Source organism: Hemicordylus capensis, chromosome 16 (genome assembly GCF_027244095.1).
Source record: "Hemicordylus capensis ecotype Gifberg chromosome 16, rHemCap1.1.pri, whole genome shotgun sequence".
Taxonomy (NCBI): Eukaryota; Metazoa; Chordata; class Lepidosauria; order Squamata; family Cordylidae; genus Hemicordylus; species Hemicordylus capensis.
Genome location: NC_069672.1, coordinates 8,230,064 through 8,248,247, shown reverse-complemented (window position 1 = coordinate 8,248,247; position 18,184 = coordinate 8,230,064). Strand labels below are relative to the sequence as shown.

The 18,184-nt window shown below is 47.4% G+C and overlaps 1 protein-coding gene across 1 annotated transcript; it reads right to left on the bottom strand.

Moving 5' to 3' along the window:
- Positions 1 to 1,184: 1,184 nt before the first annotated feature.
- On the bottom strand, positions 1,185 to 18,173 carry LOC128338543 (zinc finger protein 91-like). Its single transcript, XM_053281148.1, has 4 exons — positions 17,934 to 18,173; positions 10,196 to 12,017; positions 9,317 to 9,320; positions 1,185 to 3,335 (listed from the first exon to the last, which is right to left on the bottom strand). The coding sequence occupies exons 2-4, from the start codon at positions 11,646 to 11,648 to the stop codon at positions 1,766 to 1,768; spliced, it is 3,027 nt and encodes a 1,008-aa protein (XP_053137123.1). The 5' UTR covers positions 11,649 to 12,017; positions 17,934 to 18,173; the 3' UTR covers positions 1,185 to 1,765.
- Between the last annotated feature and the right edge of the window lie 11 nt (positions 18,174 to 18,184).

Genomic DNA, 18,184 nt, shown 5'->3' with positions numbered 1-18,184 from the left:
CACCCATGCTGGGCATTAAGAACATAAGAACAGCCCTGCTGGATCAGGCCCAAGGAGGCCCATCTAGTCCAGCATCCTGTTTCCCACAGTGGCCCACCAGATGCCGCTGGAAGCCACAGGCAGGAGTTGAGGGTGTGCCCTCTCTCCTGCTGTTACTCCCCTGCAACTGGTGAAAAGAATGAAAACTTGTGTTCATTCTTATCCAAACATTTGTAAATCTACAAATCTCTATAGTCTACTTCACCTTTCTTGTCTCTTAGTTTCAAAAATGGAAAATAATCTTTCCTCATCAAAAAGGTGCCCTGACTCCCCAACCTCCTAGATTGCTATTTAATGTACATTTCCCATGCTCTGTGATGTCTTTCCCCTTTTTTCTCCTTTCTCCTCCCATTGTTTTTGAAATGGGGCCATCAGGAGAGGGAATTTCTCTACAGGGAAGGCTTCACGCTTCAGCCATGTGATTCTGCCCTGACCGATAGAAAAAGATAAGTTCATTCATTGTCTGGGGGGGGGGGGAGGTGGAGGAACTTTATCCTCATGTTTCCCGAAAAAAAATTTAAAATGTATTTAATTCGGGACAAAACAAGTGGGATCCTCTGACTGGCTGCAGTTACATAAAGAAACAGCCACGGGAAGCAGCCTCCTTCTTTCAGAGATCTGGTTTGGAAATAGTGCTGGAATTCTCCATCTGCCATTTCCTCTCCATATTGTTGGCATTCCCAAAGAAAGATGACTCTGTCTTCCTTTTGAAAGGGGATGGAATGCTTGAATTATTCATTCATCCCTGCTTTCTCTCCTAATCTGGTCCTGAGCTTCATGTGGGTGCAGTTTGGAATACAGGAAAGGAAGAAGCTGCCTTCTACTGAGTCAGACCACGGGTCTATCTAGTTCTGCATCTCTCCCCTTCAGAGCTTGCTACACCCCTAAGTTGTTCTGGTCCTTTGGCACCTAGAAGAATAAAAGAAGCACAGACGAACCAAGAGCAGGGAAAGCCACCCTTGGCCCTGTTCACTTGGTTATTCACCCTCCTCTCTAGAAAGGCAAGGAGAGGAACTTCCATAAGTTCCTCTTCCACAGGGAAATTCAGGAGTTTGAAAGTGATTGTGTACCCTCCTCCTATGAATAGATCCTTTCTTACAACCACAACCGGGGGGGGGGGGGATACAACATAACCATCCACGATGTCCAGCTTGCAATTTTATTTTTAAAAGTATATCAATCACAAGAACCACAATTGACAGATCTAATCTTACAAGCAGCCACACATAATTTAGCCACTTTACAATCAGTCTCAGGATTCGCTCCAGGTAGTAAATAGGTGGCATAAAATAACTCTGAATGCCCAGGGGAGTCAGTAAAAGCAGAGTTCCAAAAGAGTTTCTGAATGAGTCATAAACGATACCATTACAAGGACAGATTCTTGCATCTTATGCAGTATTCCCAAAGTTCCCAGACACCACCGCAGAAGGCAAAGCTTTTTAGGGCGCTAAGGAAAAAGAGCTGTGATGGCTGGGGACTGTCAATTCAGAGGGATAATTGGCTGGTTCATGCTGATTTAATTCTTTCAGGGATAAGGATAGAGTTTGTTTTTATTTCTCTATGTAAACTGCTCTGGAAGAAACTTTGCATTCATGTTGTGTTTGGTAATCCAGTCAGGTTGCTTGATCTGTACAAAACAGTTCAGCTGAAAGGGTCAGACAGAGCCCACACAGGTTCCAAACCCTGATGAGAGCCAATGACCCACAATAAAGCACAACACACTCTCCTATCCAAATGCAAATTCTCCCCATTTATGTGGTTTCTCCCCAGTGTGGGTTCTACAGTGTCTAATAAGGTCTCCCCTCGTGCTGAAGCTCCTTCCACACTCCAAACATGTATGTGGTTTCTTCCCAGTGTGAGTTCTATTGTGTATAGTAAGATTCCCCCTCTGGCTGAAGCTCTTTCCACACTCCAAGCATTGATATGGTTTCTCCCCAGTGTGGGTTCTACAGTGTATAGTAAGTTTTCCCCTCGTGGTGAAGCTCTTTCCACACTCCAAACATTTATGTGGTTTCTCTCCAGTGTGGTTTCTATAGTGTATAGTAAGTTTCCCCCTCGTGGTGAAGCTCTTACCACACTCCAAACATTGATATGGTTTCTCTCCAGTGTGGGTTCTATGGTGTATAGTAAGCTCTCCGCTCTCCCTGAAGCTCCTTCCACACTCAAAGCATTTATGTGGTTTCTCCCCAGTGTGGATTCTCTTGTGTTTTGTAAGCTCTCCTCTCTGGCCAAAGCTCTTGCCACACTCAAAGCATTTATGTGGTTTCCCCCCAGTGTGGGTTCTATTGTGTAAAGTAAGAGTTGTACTCCGGCTGAAGCTCTTTCCACACTCTAAGCATTGATATGGTTTCTCTCCAGTGTGGGTTCTATTGTGTAAAGTAAGCTCTCCACTTGTGATGAAGCTCTTTCCACACTCCGAGCACTTATGTGGTTTCTCCCCAGTGTGGGTTCTATAGTGTAAAGTAAGAGTTGTACTCCGGCTGAAGCTCTTGCCACATTCCAAGCATTTATGTGTTTTCTTCCCAGTGTGGGTTCTATAGTGTAAGGTAAGAGCACGACTCATTCTGAAGCTCTTGCCACATTCCAAGCATTTATGTGGTTTCTCCCCAGTGTGGGTGTGGGTTCTATGGTGTTTCTTAAGAGCTAGACTCGTGCTGAAGCTCTTTCCACACTCCAAGCATTTATGTGGTTTCTCCCCAGTGTGGGTTCTATGGTGCCCATTAAGTTTTTCACTCGTCCTGAAGCTCTTTCCACACTCGAAGCATTTATGTGGTTTCTCTCCAGTGTGGCTTCTATGGTGTCTAGTAAGAGCTCCGTTCTGCCTGAAGCTCCTTCCACACTCCAAGCATTTATATGGTTTCTCCCCAGTGTGGGTTCTATTGTGTATTGTAACCTCTCCACTTGTGCTGAAGCTCTTGCCACACTCAAAGCATTTATGTGGTTTCTCCCCAGTGTGGGTTCTATGGTGTTTAGTAAGATTTCCATTTGTGGTGAAGCTCTTGCCACACTCTAAGCATTTATGTGGTTTCTCCCCAGTGTGTGTTCTATGGTGTATAATAAGGGTTCCTCTCCGGGTGAAGCTCTTGCCACACTCTAAGCATTTATGTGGTTTCTCCCCAGTGTGGGTTCTACAGTGTACAGTAAGATCCCCACTTTGGCTGAAACTCTTTCCACACTCAAAGCATTTATATGGTTTCTCCCCAGTGTGGGTTCTATTGTGCATAGTAAGCTTTCCACTTGAGCTAAAGCTTTTTGTACACTCGAAGCATTTATATGGTTTCTCCCCAGTGTGGGTTCTATGGTGTTTAGTAAGATATCCACTCATTCTGATGCTCTTGCCACACTCAAAGCATTTATGTGGTTTCTCCCCAGTGTGGGTTCTATAGTGTGCAGTTTGTCACTTGTTTGCAATTCACCCTAAGGTTCAAAGCGTTGTTCAGAAGTGAATCTTCTCCTTTGTGGCGGGCACAGGCTTCGTTCTCTTTCCTTCTGTATTATTTTTTTCTGCTCCCTGCTGAGAAAAACACCTGATCCATTTCTGTTCTTCCCTTTTGCTCGAGTTTGTAGTTTGTATTGTTCCCTCTTTTCCCATTTGGCAACACCCGTAAATTCTCCACTGGATTTCTCCTCATTTTTCCTCTCACCTGCTGGAAGGAAGAGAGAAAACTGGTCAGAGCCTGCGATAGAAATGAATCCCAAAGGAGATGGTGTGAGAAGAAATAGTGGAAGTGCAAACCAGAGGTTGCCAGTTACTTCCACATCCAATGGCTATGTGATTCCCATTCAGGATATGACCAGAGAGGCCAGATTTCTAGATAGACTAAATGACTGGCCCTCAGAACGGTCGATCATGAAACCAACTAGAGCAAAGACTATACTGGACTTCACCCTGAGTGACACCCAGGACCTGTTGTGAGATGTCCAGAGTGTAATCCAGTTCCTCCTATATGTGAGAGGAGTCCCGCCTAGGAAGTCCAGTGTCGACACTTTGGGCTTCAGAAGAGGAAACTGCTCAAGAATGGTGAAAAGAAAGCAGAAAGGGGCAGGTAGGCAGGCGGAGGGTGAATGACTCCCGAGTGCATGGAGCTTATTTCAAGCCCCAATAATAGAAGCTCCGTTGGAACAGCAACCTGGTCCACAGCTATAAGCAGGGGAAGCTTTACTCAACGATTCTTTTGGACTGCATCTGTCTAGCTGCTGCTGTTCCTTTTTCTGTGTGCTTTGGGAGACTTTTCATTGAAAATGTAGCATACAAAAAAATGGTTAAAAGCTACAAGAGACAGAGAAAATCATTTTAATCAGCCGCAATTCAAAGGGCTGATTGCTGGGCTGATTTCCAAGATCCTGTCAGTGATGCTGAATTACTGGAGATTCATTTTGGACCCAGGGTCCATTGGTAAAATAAGATCAATAAGATCCCTTAACAGATAAATAAGAGGAGAGTGCAGAGGGGGTTGATTAGGATCGGAGAGACCCGAGTCCAAACCCTTCCCAACTCAGCCATGAAGCTCAGGGGATGGCTGCACTTTTTCTCATCCTAGCCTACCTCACAGGATGGTTGTAGGGAGAAAGGTGGGGGCAGAAGATACATAAATGCCACCATGTGCTCCTTGGAGGAAGGGAAAGGTGGGGCATAAATGGCAATGGCAGGAGCGCTTATTATCCGCTGCGGCCGATACATCAGCTACATCCATTTCTGGAGATAAATCACCTCAAAACGGTGGTACATCTGCTGGTGGTGTCCAGGCTTGACTACCATAATGCACTTTACATGGGGCTGCCTTTGTACAAAGTTTGGAAACTGGTACAGGATGTGGCAGCCAGATTGGTCTATGGGACAACCCGAAGGGGCCATATAACACCAATTCTGAGAGAACTGCACTGGCTGCTGATATGTTTCTGAGCAAAATATAAAGTGCTGGTCATTATTTATAAAGCCCTGAATGGCTTAGTTCCAAGGTAGAGACTACCTGCTTGCTCATGAACCCTGCCACCTTTTGCGATCATTGGGAAGTGGGGGTGGTGGTTCAGTTACAGTTGCCACCAGCTCCTTTATTTATTTTACATTTTATATCCCGCTCTTCCTCCAAGGAGCCCAGAGCGGTCTACTATAGACTTGAGTTTCTCCTCACAACAACCCTGTGAAGTAGGTTAGGCTGAGTGAGAAGTGACTGGCCCAGAGTCACCCAGCTAGTAGCGTGGCTGAATGGGGATTTGACCTCGGGTCTCCCCGGTCCTAGTCCAGCACTCTAGCCACTACACCATGCTGGCTCTTCACCTTTGGTGGTGATTCAGGATGGGGCCTTCTCTGTGGCTACCCGAAGTTCTGTCAAAATAAGAGCTTCTACATCTCTGACAGCTTTTTAAAAGTCCCTTATGACACAGCTGTTTCCTCATAATTAATTTAAAACTGTTTTTATCCTGTGAATGTAAATTTTTCCACTCTGTAGACTGTTTTTAGTTTGTATTCCATGGAAGTGTTTCAATTGTTTTTGTCTTTATATTACGATTTGGACTGTGTACACTGTCTAGAGATTTATATATCAGGCAGATTATAAATAGGATAAATAAATAATGACATGGACATAACATGCACATGTCTGTTGACTACTAACCACAGTCATTCCAGCACTAAGCATGTCAATTCAGAAGCAAATGTATATGGATGTTACGAAGACAAAAATGGCAGGGAAGACATTTCTCTTCCCCACCTTAACACTCGCTGGTGGCTGAGAGTATTGGAGACAATGCAAGAGAAGAGTTAAAATGAAAATGTGCACGGAAGGAGAAGGCCCCCACCACGCCACTCTGCAACCTAATCTCCAAAACAGAGAGCCCTTCCCTGGAGCGGGCTGGTTAGGGAAGAGGGCATCCTTTGGTCTTTCTTTCCTCGCCACTCAGAAAGGACCAGTGGCCAAATCTACAGGCAACCTTTGTTAGACTGGGTCAGTTTGGGGAGGAAAGCTGGCCGGTGGCATGAGCATGAATTAATCAAGTCACCCTTTCAATGAGTGATGCCATGTGAGTAAGCTCTGCTGTAAGAGAGACCCCAAGTGGTGGAGCATCCTCTCGGCATGCAGAAGGCCCCAGATCCACTTCCTGGCAACATCTCCAGGTCGGCCTGGGAAAGGTTCCTGCCTGATACCCCAAAGGCTGCTGCCAGTAGGTGCAGATAATACTAAGGCTGACTCAGAAGTGGGCAGCTTCCACTGTTCCTATGTACACAGCTCATGAGTCCGCATTTCAAGATAGTAACCCCTCTGCTGACCAATAAGAGAACATCTAAAAACCTTTCCCTGGGCTTCAGCCTTCTGCATCCTTTGGTCCTTTGAGCCGCTTCCCCGCTCCAAGATCACCCACCCTCCATGAGCTTCACCTTCTCACTCAGTGGGTCTCTGGTCATCTTCCAGCCCAATCGCGCTACATGGAAAGGACAGGTAGAGCCTCCTCCTCTAACCCTTATTCTAAACAGCAGAAACTTCTAGACAGATCTCCTCTTCCTCCCCCACAGGCACAGACTGATCGCCTTGGCTAAGTAACAGCTTTTGGGGGTGCTCTGCAGATTGGACCACTCTTTGCCTCTCTTCCATCATTCCCCTCTTGCTCGGCAGATTGCGTGATTCTCTGCTCACCAGCGGGCTCGGTGGTGGTCCGGGGAAGGGGCTCCCTCCAGCATGGCAGCCCCGCGAGAGGAACCCCCCCCCCCGCCGCCGCCCTCACTGCTCTGCCCGTTTGAATCTGTTCTCCCAGTGGGGGTCAGAAGCCCCCGAGAGAGAGAAGAAGCCAGCGTGTAACAGGATCATCTGAGCTGCGCACACACAGAGACACCCCGTCTCCTTGCAAACCGGCGGGTGGCGGAAAGAACGACTCGTCGCGAACTCTCCATTGCAAGGAGAAGGGAAAGAATTCGGAGTTCCGCATGAGATGCAACGAGACCCCCCCTCCCCCTCTCCCCCCAGCTCAGCGCTCCCTTCGTAGTTGCCGGGAGCTTTCCGGGAGGGGAGCGAAGAGCTTTTGCAAGCCGGCCTGCTGGCCGCTCCATTTCCCTCTCCAAGGACGCCCCGCAATCCAGCCCCAGGTTGGGGCTGCTGGCTGAGCGCCTCACCCGGGGCATCGCTAGGGGAGGGGGGGCATATTTCCCCCTCTCCCTCCCGGGTAGGGGAGATAATGAAGAAAACAGGGAAGGGTAGAGTTGGTGGGCCCTCTGGAGCTGGGGTGGTGGGGGTGGTTCCTTTGAACCCACCCCCTCAATTAGAGCTCCACCGTGGCCCTGCTCCGCCCAGCAGCCACGCCGGACATTTTCCACTGCAGAGAGACTGGGAGGGAGACCACCACCCGCCCACCCAGCCCTCCACCCCTGCCCCCGTGTGCGGCGGCTGCCTTTCGCTGACTTTCCTCTCCATCCAAAGCATTCGCGAACCAGCCACCGATCTTCCCGGCTGGGCTCGCGCGATCTGCGTCTTTGCAAGCGCACGTGCAATGCTTCGCGCGGCGCTGTCCTCTTGCACCGGACTTCAGGCTCCCAGAAGGGGGCAACTCCGGATTAGGGGGGAACTCCTGCTCTCTTCCTTCCCATCCCAGCACGCTTATGCAGCCAGCCAGAGTGGCAGCCAGCAGGCTCGGCTTGCTCGACCCGCCCCTTCCCTCCTCCTCCTCCCTCCTCCTCTCGGCTCCACCTTTTTGTCGCCGCTGCTCGTGCAACGTCAGGTCACGCAGGCAGGACGCAGGATTTTGGACACGCTCCTCCGTCCGGGTCCTGCCCTGCTCCTGCTGATGCTACCCCGGCCATGCTGCTTCTGGGCAGCCCGACTCCTAAGCAGCCTCCAACTGGTCTCCCGGCTCCTATTCCAACCTCTCCCTTGGACTGAGCCATCATCAAGGCTGCGCCCCCCACCTCCACACCCCATGGGCAAAGCCTGATCTCCTACAAGCAGCCACACATAATTTAGCCACTTTACAATTATTCTCAGGATTCGCTCCAGGTAGTACATAGGTGGCATAAAATAACTCTGAATGCCAGGGGAGTCAGTAAAAGCAGAGTTCCAAAAGAGTTTCTGAATGAGTCATAAACGATACCATTACTAAGGAGGACATATTCAATCGAATCAACTGCGCCAGAGGTACAAGGACAGATTCTTGCATCCTAGGCAATATTCCCAAAGTTCCCAGACACCACCGCAGAAGGCAAAGCTTTTTAGGGCGCTAAGGGAAAAAAGCTGCGATGGCTGGGGACTGTCAATTCAGAGCGATAATTGGCTGGTTCATGCTGACTTAATTCTTTCCGGGATAAAGATAGAGTTTGTTTTTATTTATGTAAACTGCTCTGGAAGAAACTTTGCATTCATGTTGTGTTTGGTAATCCAGTCAGGTTGCTTGATCAGTACAAAACAGTTCAGCTGAAAGGGTCAGAGAGAGCCCACACAGGTTCCAAACCCTGATGAGACCCAATGGCCCACAATAAGGCACAACACACTCTCCTATCCAATCCAATGAGGAAGTTACATGTCTGGACTTAGTTACTTGCAATCACTTCAGTTAGTTAGACACTTTCATGTGCATATCAAGAACAAGGAAGTTACATGACAGGTTTTTGCAAAACACAATTGCTGTTACCACCTTCCCAAGCATTATCTAAATCACAGGGATGTCTACCAAATCTATTTTTAAGATAACAGTTTCCTGTTGCTGTGCTAAGCCTGGCTGTCATCTTGTCCTCTACTTGCAAAGTGCTTCTGCTTAAAGCAGCTCTGGCATAAAAGCATCAAGCAGAATCGCTTCAGTATGGTCAATCAAGGCAATCGGCCCCCACACTGCTTTGCAAACTCTTGTTGAAAAGCGATATATAAATATCTCTGTAGTACCGCTAGGAAGGAAGGTGGTTACGTTTCAATCCAAAGTGAAATACTGAAAGCCACATTTTGGGTCCCACCTTTAGAATTCCAGCTTCAAGACTGAAAACAACATTGGGAGTGAATTTAGCATCTTGAAAGATTTCTCTTGAAAATTGAGATCACACAATCTCCAGAGGAGGAAAGTTTGAACACAGCCCAAGCTGAGCTCAATAAAGACGCTTAGCTAGTCCCTGGACCTCAAAAAGCCTAATTTTTTATTTATTTCGTTAGTTATTTCATGCATTTTTATACCACCCTAACCCAAGGTCTCAGGGTGGTTCACAACAAATAAAAACAGTAAAACATTAATTAAAAACAAAAACAGAAAATTCAAAAGCAAGAAATTTAAAACACAGTTTAAAATTTTAAAACAATATTCTAAATACAACACTAAAACAAGCAAAACAATATCAGTTAAATGGCCACAGTTATATAATTTCAACCTCTGCTTTGTCTTTAAAAAATAAAAAATAAAATAGCCATTGCACTCTTTTGCCAGTCGGAGTTTCACCCAGAATCCACATTCCAGAGACTGACACATAAATGTATTCAGAGGCAAATAAAAGAAAGCCTTTGTAGTTAAAAAGAAATATTCATTGATCTATCTGAATGAATTATGCAATTTTATTCTTATCACAGAAACAAAAAAAAATCTATGAATTCTCTCAGAGGGAATCAAGATAAATCCGAAGCAGAAAAATCACAAGGAAATACTTTTCACAAAATGAGGGTGATCTTCAGGCTTGTCTACAGATTCATGTGTATGATTTCTACACAGTAAAAGTTTGCGCATGTGCAGTAAGTTGTGCCTTCCTCCTGAACCACTTCCTACACTGCAAGCATTGGTGCGGTTTAGGGATGTGCAAGCAGGTTCAGAATCAAACTGATTCATGAGCTTTTTAGGGGCGGGGCGAAACCCAGGCCATGCAGAGGCCCATTGAACAGGTGTGGGAGGTGCACGGGGGGGATGATTCGAGGCCATTTTTGAAGAAGGAAGGCCAGTGTGGGGAGGGGGACCCTCCACAGATACCTGCACTGCCTTGGAGAACCCCATGGATGTGGTTAATTTAAAAAAAAAATAAAAATCTCCCATTAAAAGGTTCACGAACCCACCTATACCTGACCGTAGGAGATTTGAGCTGGTGCTGAACTGAACTGGCTCGGATTGGGTCTGGACTCAAACTGAACTGGACCAGACAGTTCTGTGCACACACCTAATGCAAATTCTCCCCATTTATGTGGTTTCTCCCCAGTGTGGGTTCTACAGTGTCTAGTAAGGTCTCCCCTTGTGCTGAAGCGCCTTCCACACTCCAAACATTTATGTGGTTTCTCCCCAGTGTGCGATCTATGGTGTACAGTAAGTATTCCCCTCGTGGTGAAGCTCTTTCCACACTCCAAGCATTGATATGGTTTCTCCCCAGTGTGTGTTCTACAGTGTACAGTAAGCTCTCCCCTCCTGCTGAAGCTCTTTCCACACTCCAAGCATTTATGTGGTTTCTCTCCAGTGTGGGTTCTATGGTGTATAGTAAGATCTCCGCTCTGCCTGAAGCTCCTTCCACACTCCAAGCATTTATGTGGTTTCTCCCCAGTGTGGATTCTATTGTGTATTGTAAGCTCTCCTTTCTGGCTGAAGCTCTTGCCACACTCAAAGCATTTATGTGGTTTCCCCCCGGTGTGGTTTCTATTGTGCATAGTAAGATGTACACTCTGGCTGAAGCTCTTTCCACACTCCAAGCAGTGATATGGTTTCTCCCCAGTGTGGGTTCTATTGTGTATAATAAGCTCTCCACTCGTGCTGAAACTCTTTCCACACACCAAGCATTCATGAGGTTTCTCCCTGGTATGGGTCCTATGGTGTCGATTAAGAGATGCACTTCGGCTGAAGCTCTTTCCACAATCCAAACATTTATGTGGTTTCTCCCCTGTGTGAGTTCTATAGTGTAGAGTAAGAGCTTGACTTGTTCTGAAGCTCTTTCCACACACCAAGCATTGATGTGGTTTCTCCCCAGTGTGGGTTCTATTGTGTAAAGTAAGCTCCCCACTTGTGCTGAATCTCTTTCCACACTCCAAGCATTGATATGGTTTCTCCCCAGTGTGGGTTCTATGGTGTCTCTTAAGAACTAGACTTGTGCTGAAGCTCTTTCCACACTCTAAACATTTATGTGGTTTTTCCCCAGTGTGCATTCTACAGTGCTCATTAAGTTTTCCACTCATCCTGAAGCTCTTTCCACATTCGAAGCATTTATGTGGTTTCTCTCCAGTGTGGCTTCTATGGTGTATAGTAAGATCTCCGCTCCGCCTGAAGCTCCTTCCACACTCAAAGCATTTATATGGTTTCTCCCCAGTGTGGGTTCTATGGTGTATTGTAAGCTCTCCTTTCTGGCTGAAGCTCTTGCCACACTCCAAGCATTTATGTGGTTTCTCCCCAGTGTGGGTTCTATGGTGTTTAGTAAGATTTCCACGCATGCTGAAGCTCTTTCCACACTCCAAGCATCTATGTGGTTTCTCCCCAGTGTGCGATCTATGGTGTATAATAAGGTGTCCTCTCTGGGCGAAGCTCTTTCCACACTCCAAGCATTGATATGGTTTCTCCCCAGTGTGGGTTCTACAGTGTACAGTAAGCTCTCCCCTCCTGCTGAAGCTCTTGCCACACTCAAAGCAATTATATGGTTTCTCCCCAGGTCGGGTTCTATGCTGTTTAATAAGATATCCACTCATTCTGAAGCTCTTGCCACACTCAAAGCATTTATGTGTTTTCTCCCCAGTGTGGATTCTATTGTGTCTATTTAGAGTTCCACTCGTGATGAAACTATTTCTGCATTCACAGCATTTGTGGGTTGTCACTTGTTTGCATTTCACCCTGAGGTTCAAAGCTTGGTTCAGAAGTGAAGCTTCTCTTACGTAGCTGGCACAGGCTTCTTTCTCTTTCCTTCTGTATTATTTTTTTCTGCTCCATGCTGAGAAAAGCACATCAATCATTTCTATTCTTCTCTTTTGCTCAAGTTTTTAGTTTGTATTGTTCCCACTTTTCCCATTTGGCACCACCCATAAATTCACTGCTGGTTTTCTCCTAATATTTCCTCTCACCTGCTGGAAGGAAGAGAGAAAACTGGTCAGATCCTGCAATAGAAAACAATCCTGAAGGAGATGGTGTGAGAAGAAATAGTGGAAGTGCAAATCAGAGCTTGCCAGTTACTTCCACATCCAATGGCTATGTGATTCCCATTCAGGATATGACCAGAGAGGCCAGATTTCTAGACAGACTAAATGACTGGCCCTCAGAACGGTCCATCATGGAACCAACTAGAGCAAAGACTATGCTGGACTTCACCCTGAGTGACACCCAGGACCTGTTGTGAGATGTCCAGAGTGCAATCCAGTTCCTCCTATATGCAAGAGGAGTCCCGCCTAGGAACTCCAGTGTCGACACTTTGGGCTTCAGAAGAGGAAACTGCTCAAGAATGGTGAAAAGAAAGCAGAAAGGGGCAGGTAGGCAGGAAGAAGAGACCCCTCTACTCGTGAAGGAGGGCCCTTTACAGGTCTATTTTTGAACCAGCCCATGAACCAGTTCACTCTGATTCTATGGTCAAGCCGAACCAGACCTGGTTCGGCTGAACCCGGAAAGAGGCTGGGTCAGTTTGAATCCAGTCCGGATTCGAACCAAGCTGGCCAAATCTGTTCCATGCACAACCCTACAGCTCAATGGTAGAACATTTTCTACGCATGCCAAAAAAGAGGACAATGACAGCAGAAAACACACAGACACAGACACACACAGACACCAACATACACATTTCCTTTCCTCCAGGGAAAGGGGGGTTGGAGTGTCCCAATGAGTATATCAATGGGTTTCAAGTAGCTGTTCACCACAACTATAAGATCCCTCTCCTAGTTTATCACAGAAAGGTCAGACACCATCAGCGTATATGTGAAAATTAAAAACTGGACTGCATCAGGCGTCGATGAACTGCATGGCTTTTGGCTTAAACACCTAACACGCCTTCATAAACAACTTTCAAAACAGTTCAATCACATTTTGGAAGGAGGTGATATTGAACAATGGCTAACAACTGGGAAAACTCATGTCATAATGAAAGACCCAGCAAAAGGTGCAGTTCTAAGTAATTTTAGACTGATAACCTGCCTGCCAACCATGTTCAAATTATTTACTGAAATAATAGCAGATGAAGTGATGCAACACTTATTAACTAACAAACAGCTTCCAGTTGAACAGAAAGGAAATTGCCCGAACACCAGAGGCACAAAAGACCAGCTGCTGATTGACAAAATGATTTTAGAAAATTGCAAGAGAAGAAAAACAAATCTAAGTGATGCATGGATTTACTACAAGAAGGCCGTCGACTCATTGCCTCACACATGGATACTAAAATGTTTAGAAACAACTGGTGTCAACAAAAACATTCGGATATTTATAAAAAAAGCAATGAGCATGTGGAGTACACAGTTAACAATCAATGGCTAGACACTTGGACAGGTTAGCATTAGAAGAGGTATTTTCCAAGGGGACTCACTGTCCCCTCTGTTGTTTGTAATCGCCATGACCCCACTTTCACAAATACTCAACAAAACAGGCCTCGGATACCAAACATCTAAAACATCCAGTAAAATCAACCATCTGCTGTACATGGATGATCTGAAGTTGTATGGATAGTCCCAGGCAGAAATTGAATCACTGCTAAACACTGTCCATATATTCAGTAGTGATATAGCAATGGATTTTGGTTTAGACAAGTGTGCTTCATTAATAATGAACAGAGGAAAAATAAGAAAAGCAGAGGGAATAGAACTGCCCAATGGAAGCAACATCAAGAACCTGGAAGAGAAAGAACATTACAAATACTTGGGCATTCTCCAGGCTAATAACATCACACACACTGAAGTTAAAAGAAAAATCGGAAGTGAATACATCAGGAGAGTCAGAAAAATCCTCAAGTCCAAACTCAATCGCAGGAACACCATACAAGCCATAAACACCTGGGCTATACCGTTTATTAGATACACTGCAGGAATAACAGACTGGACCCAGGCAGAGCTAGAGACGCTAGATCATAAGACCAGGAAAATCATGACCATCAATCATGCTCTGTACCCCCACAGTGATGTAGATAGGCTATACCTCCCTCGCAGCTCAGGTGGAAGAGGAATGCTGCAAGTCCATCAAACAGTAGAGGAGGAGAAAAGAGGCCTTGAAGAATATATCAAGGACAGTGAAGAAGATGCATTTCAAATGGTCAATAACGAGAAACTGTTCAACACCAATGAAACAAAGCAGGCCTACAAGAAAGAATAAGTCAAGGACCGAGCAGAAAAATGGAAAAATAAGCCCCTGAATGGTCAATATTTGCACAATATAAGTGGAAAATCAGACATCACCAAAACCTGGCAATGGCTTAAGAATGGCAACTTGAAGAAAGAAACAGAGGGTTTAATACTGGCTGCACAAGAACAGGCACTAAGAACAAATGCAATAAGAGCAAAAGTAGAAAAGTCAACAACAAACAGCAAGTGCCGCCTTTGTAAAGAAGCAGATGAAACAGTGGACCACCTGATCAGCTGTTGTAAAAAGATCGCACAGACTGACTACAAACAAAGGCATGACAAAGTAGCAGGGATGATACACTGGAACATCTGCAAAAAATACAAGCTACCTGTGCCCAAAAATTGGTGGGACCATACAACTGAAAAAGTTGTAGAAAATGAAGGTGCAAAAATATTATGGGACTTCCGACTACAAACAGACAAACATCTGCCACACAATACACCAGTTATAACTGTAGTCGAGAAGAAAAAAAACCAAGTTAAAATAATCGACATAGCAATACCAGGGGATAGCAGAATAGAAGAAAAAGAAATAGAAAAAAATCACAAAATACAAAGATCTACAAATTGAAATTGAAAGCTGTGACAGAAAAAGACCCAAATCATCCCAGTGGATATTGGCGCCCTGGGTGCAGTTCCCAAAGACCTTGAAGAGCACCTCAACACCATAGGGGCCACAGAAATCACCATCAGCCAATTACAAAAAGCAGCTTTACTGGGAACAGCCTATATTCTGCGACGATATCTATTACAATTGACAATAAAATTCTGGCATCCCAAGTCCTTGGGAAGGACTCGATGTCTGGATAAAACAAACCAGTCAATAACACCTGTCTGACTGTGTAAACAAGAAATAATAATAATTAGATGATTGCCTGAATTGCCATGTGCTTTCCCCCACCCTTGATCACAGAGTTTGTATTGTTAACAGGACAGAGCCCAGGACTGCCTTATCCAGTAATATAGCTGGGATATACTTTTCCAAAATGTTTGTCTCCCTACCCAAGATGGAGAGTTCTTTTAATCTCTGCCACAGGATCGGACATAGTTGGAATAAATGTCGCTTACAGGACAAGCATGCTAGACACAAATTACACCCACTTTCTGGTATAAAATAAATGTGGAAACAGTGTGTGTGTGTGTGTGTGTGTGTGTGTGTGTGTGTGCGTGCCTGTGTGTCTGAGTTCCAAACATGAATTTTTATTTTATTTTATTTTCTGCATCAAGAAAAGAGTGAGCAGTGTTACCCATTAAGTGTGACCCCTGGTCCCTCAAGCCCAAGGGGAGCAAGGGAGCTCAGACCACCAAACAGGTCCCTTCCGGGATATGGGTCAGCTCTGGCCCCCGGTCTCCTCTTGCCCACCTTCCAGCACCCAGATCAGAGCTGCAAAACTGTGTCTTTGCATTCTTTTCTCCAGCAGAAATCGGGGGCTGTGGGCTGGGAAACTGAGGAACCTTGCCTATAAAAGTGTAAAGTAGAGTGTGCCGTCAAGTCGATTTCGACTCCTGGCACCCACAGAGCCCTGGGATTTGCTCTGGTAGAACAGAGGAGGGGTTGACCATTGTCTCCTCCTGCACAGTGTGACATGATGCCTTTCAGCATCTCCCTGTATTGTTGCTGCCCAATATAGTACCTGCGGGGATTAGACTCATCAACCTCTGCTTGTTAGTCAAGCATTTCCCTGCTGCCCACTTAAGGTGGCCTTTTGCCTATAAAAGGGTCTTCCTCAATTGGGAGCTCACTAACTAACAACGACACAAGCTTTCCTTTCCTATTATCTCTCTATCTCAAGCTGCTTGGGACTCACTCATTCGCTGGCATAAACTCCCAGAACAATGCACAAAAGACAGAAACATCGATCTAGTTTCTGCAGGTAGGTGTCAGACCTTTCTCAGATTACCAACAAACAAACCAAAAAAACCCCACAGAAAGGCACCACTTCCCCAGTAATTGCAGGGAAATCCACCCTTTGAAAAGCATGGAGAAAGAAGCATGGAGAAAGAAGAATATAGAGAGAGGAAAGCTTAGAGTCACAGAAAGAAATAAGATGTTGGTTTTTGGAGGAATGCTTGCAATTTGCTAACCCCTTTAAACACACACAGACACACCCCTGGGGTGCATCCTGAGGTCTTTAAACCTAACCATTTAATTTGTGTGCTTCAAGCTAGCAGGCAGACAAGCAGGTCTAGCAGGCAGGGAAGGAGCCCAAACTCTCCCAAGTATTGCATCTCCACAGCTGATCCCTGTGTGCATGTCTCTCTCGTCTTGTGCACTTCTGTCTCTGGGAAGGTGCTGTGTTGGAAGCCAGGATTACAACAAAGGACGGACAGGGACCATGGAGAGAAGGAAGGGATAGGCCTGCTGCTGCATCTGGGCAAGGAAGGCACAGTAGGATTGGGAAGGCGTGATGTGAGGCAGTGTCCTGCTTCGCCTCCCACCCATCGCCCCTGCCAGGGATGTTGCGAGACCTGCCCGATGACTCCCTTGTGGGTCTGGCTGTGCCTCAGAGGGGGTGGGCAGGGGGTCAACCTTCCTCCTCCACCTGTCAGTGGGAAGGATGGTCCCGCTCCTGCCCGGGAGCCTCTCAGACCGGGCACCCCTGCCCCACCTCACTGACCTCCTCCTCCTCCTCGGCTGCTGGACCCTTAAACAGAGCCCGCTTCCGCCCTCCCTCTCTGGCCAGGCTGCTTGAGTGTCCCCTCTAACAGCGATTCCTTCCCAGAGGCTGTTGACTACAACTCCCAGCATCCCCCGCTGCAATCGCTTTTACTTGGGGATTGTGGGAGTTGTAGTCAAGAACTTCAGGGAATCCCAGTCAGAGAGAACACTGCCAGGGTGTCTCCCTGTCCTCTGGGATGGTGGTCTCCGTTGATGATGTCATCCTATGGGGCCCTGGCATGGGGGCTGGGCTACCCCACCCTGCGGGGGGTAGGATCTCCTGCTTCTCCCCCAGCCGCCTTTCCCCTCACGGTGTGGTCCGGGAAGGGGCTCCCTCCAGCAAGGCAGCCCCCCCGCAAGAGGAACCCCCCCCCTCCCGGCCGCCCTCACTGCTCTCTCCGTCCCTCTGGATCTGTCCTCCCAGTGGGTGTCAGAAGCCCCCGAGAGGGAGAGGAAGCCAAGGACCATCGGAGCTGGCCCCGCTCTGGCTCCTTGCAAAGAGGAGGAGGAGGAGGAGGGGAAGGAGGAGGACCCGCCAAACCTCCCTTGCAAGGAGACTCTTCCTCCCCCTCCCCAGCTCCGCACTCGCTGACTGGCTCCCGGGAGCTTGAACAGGGGAGGGGAGCCAAGAGCCTTTGCAAAGCCGCGCCCGGCTGCTCTAGTCCCCCATCCAATGACGCCCCCCCCGACTGAGTCCCCCCCCCAGGGTCGCAGCTAGGGAAGGGGGGACCCTGTATGCCCACCCCTCCCCTCTCCCCAGTGGCCCCTCTGAGCCCGGGAGAGAATGAAGGAAATCGGGAGGGCTGGAGAGTTGGGGGCCCCTCTGGAGCTGGGGCGGGGGGCTTGGTTTCTTTGAACTCATGCGCTCGATTGTCCCTCCCACCCTGGCCCTGCTCCGCCCAGCCATGCCGGACATTTTCCACTGCAGAGAGACACTCACCCACCCATCCACCCAGCTGCCCTCCCACCCCTGCCCCCGTGTGCTGCTGCAGCCTTTCGCTGACCTTCCTCTCCCTCCAAAGCATTCACGAAGCAGCCACGGATCTTCCCGGCTAGATTCGCGCCTGTGTCGAAATGCAGCCGATGCTGCTTCGCCACCAGACTTCAGGCTCCCCGAAGGGGGCAACTCCGGGTTAGGGGGGCAACTCCTGCTCTGCCTGCCTGCCTGCCTTCCCAGCAGCACGCTTCGGCAGCCCGCAGGCAGGGCTTGGCCGACCCTTCCTGACGCCTCCCTCCGCCTTATGCCCTCCTCCTC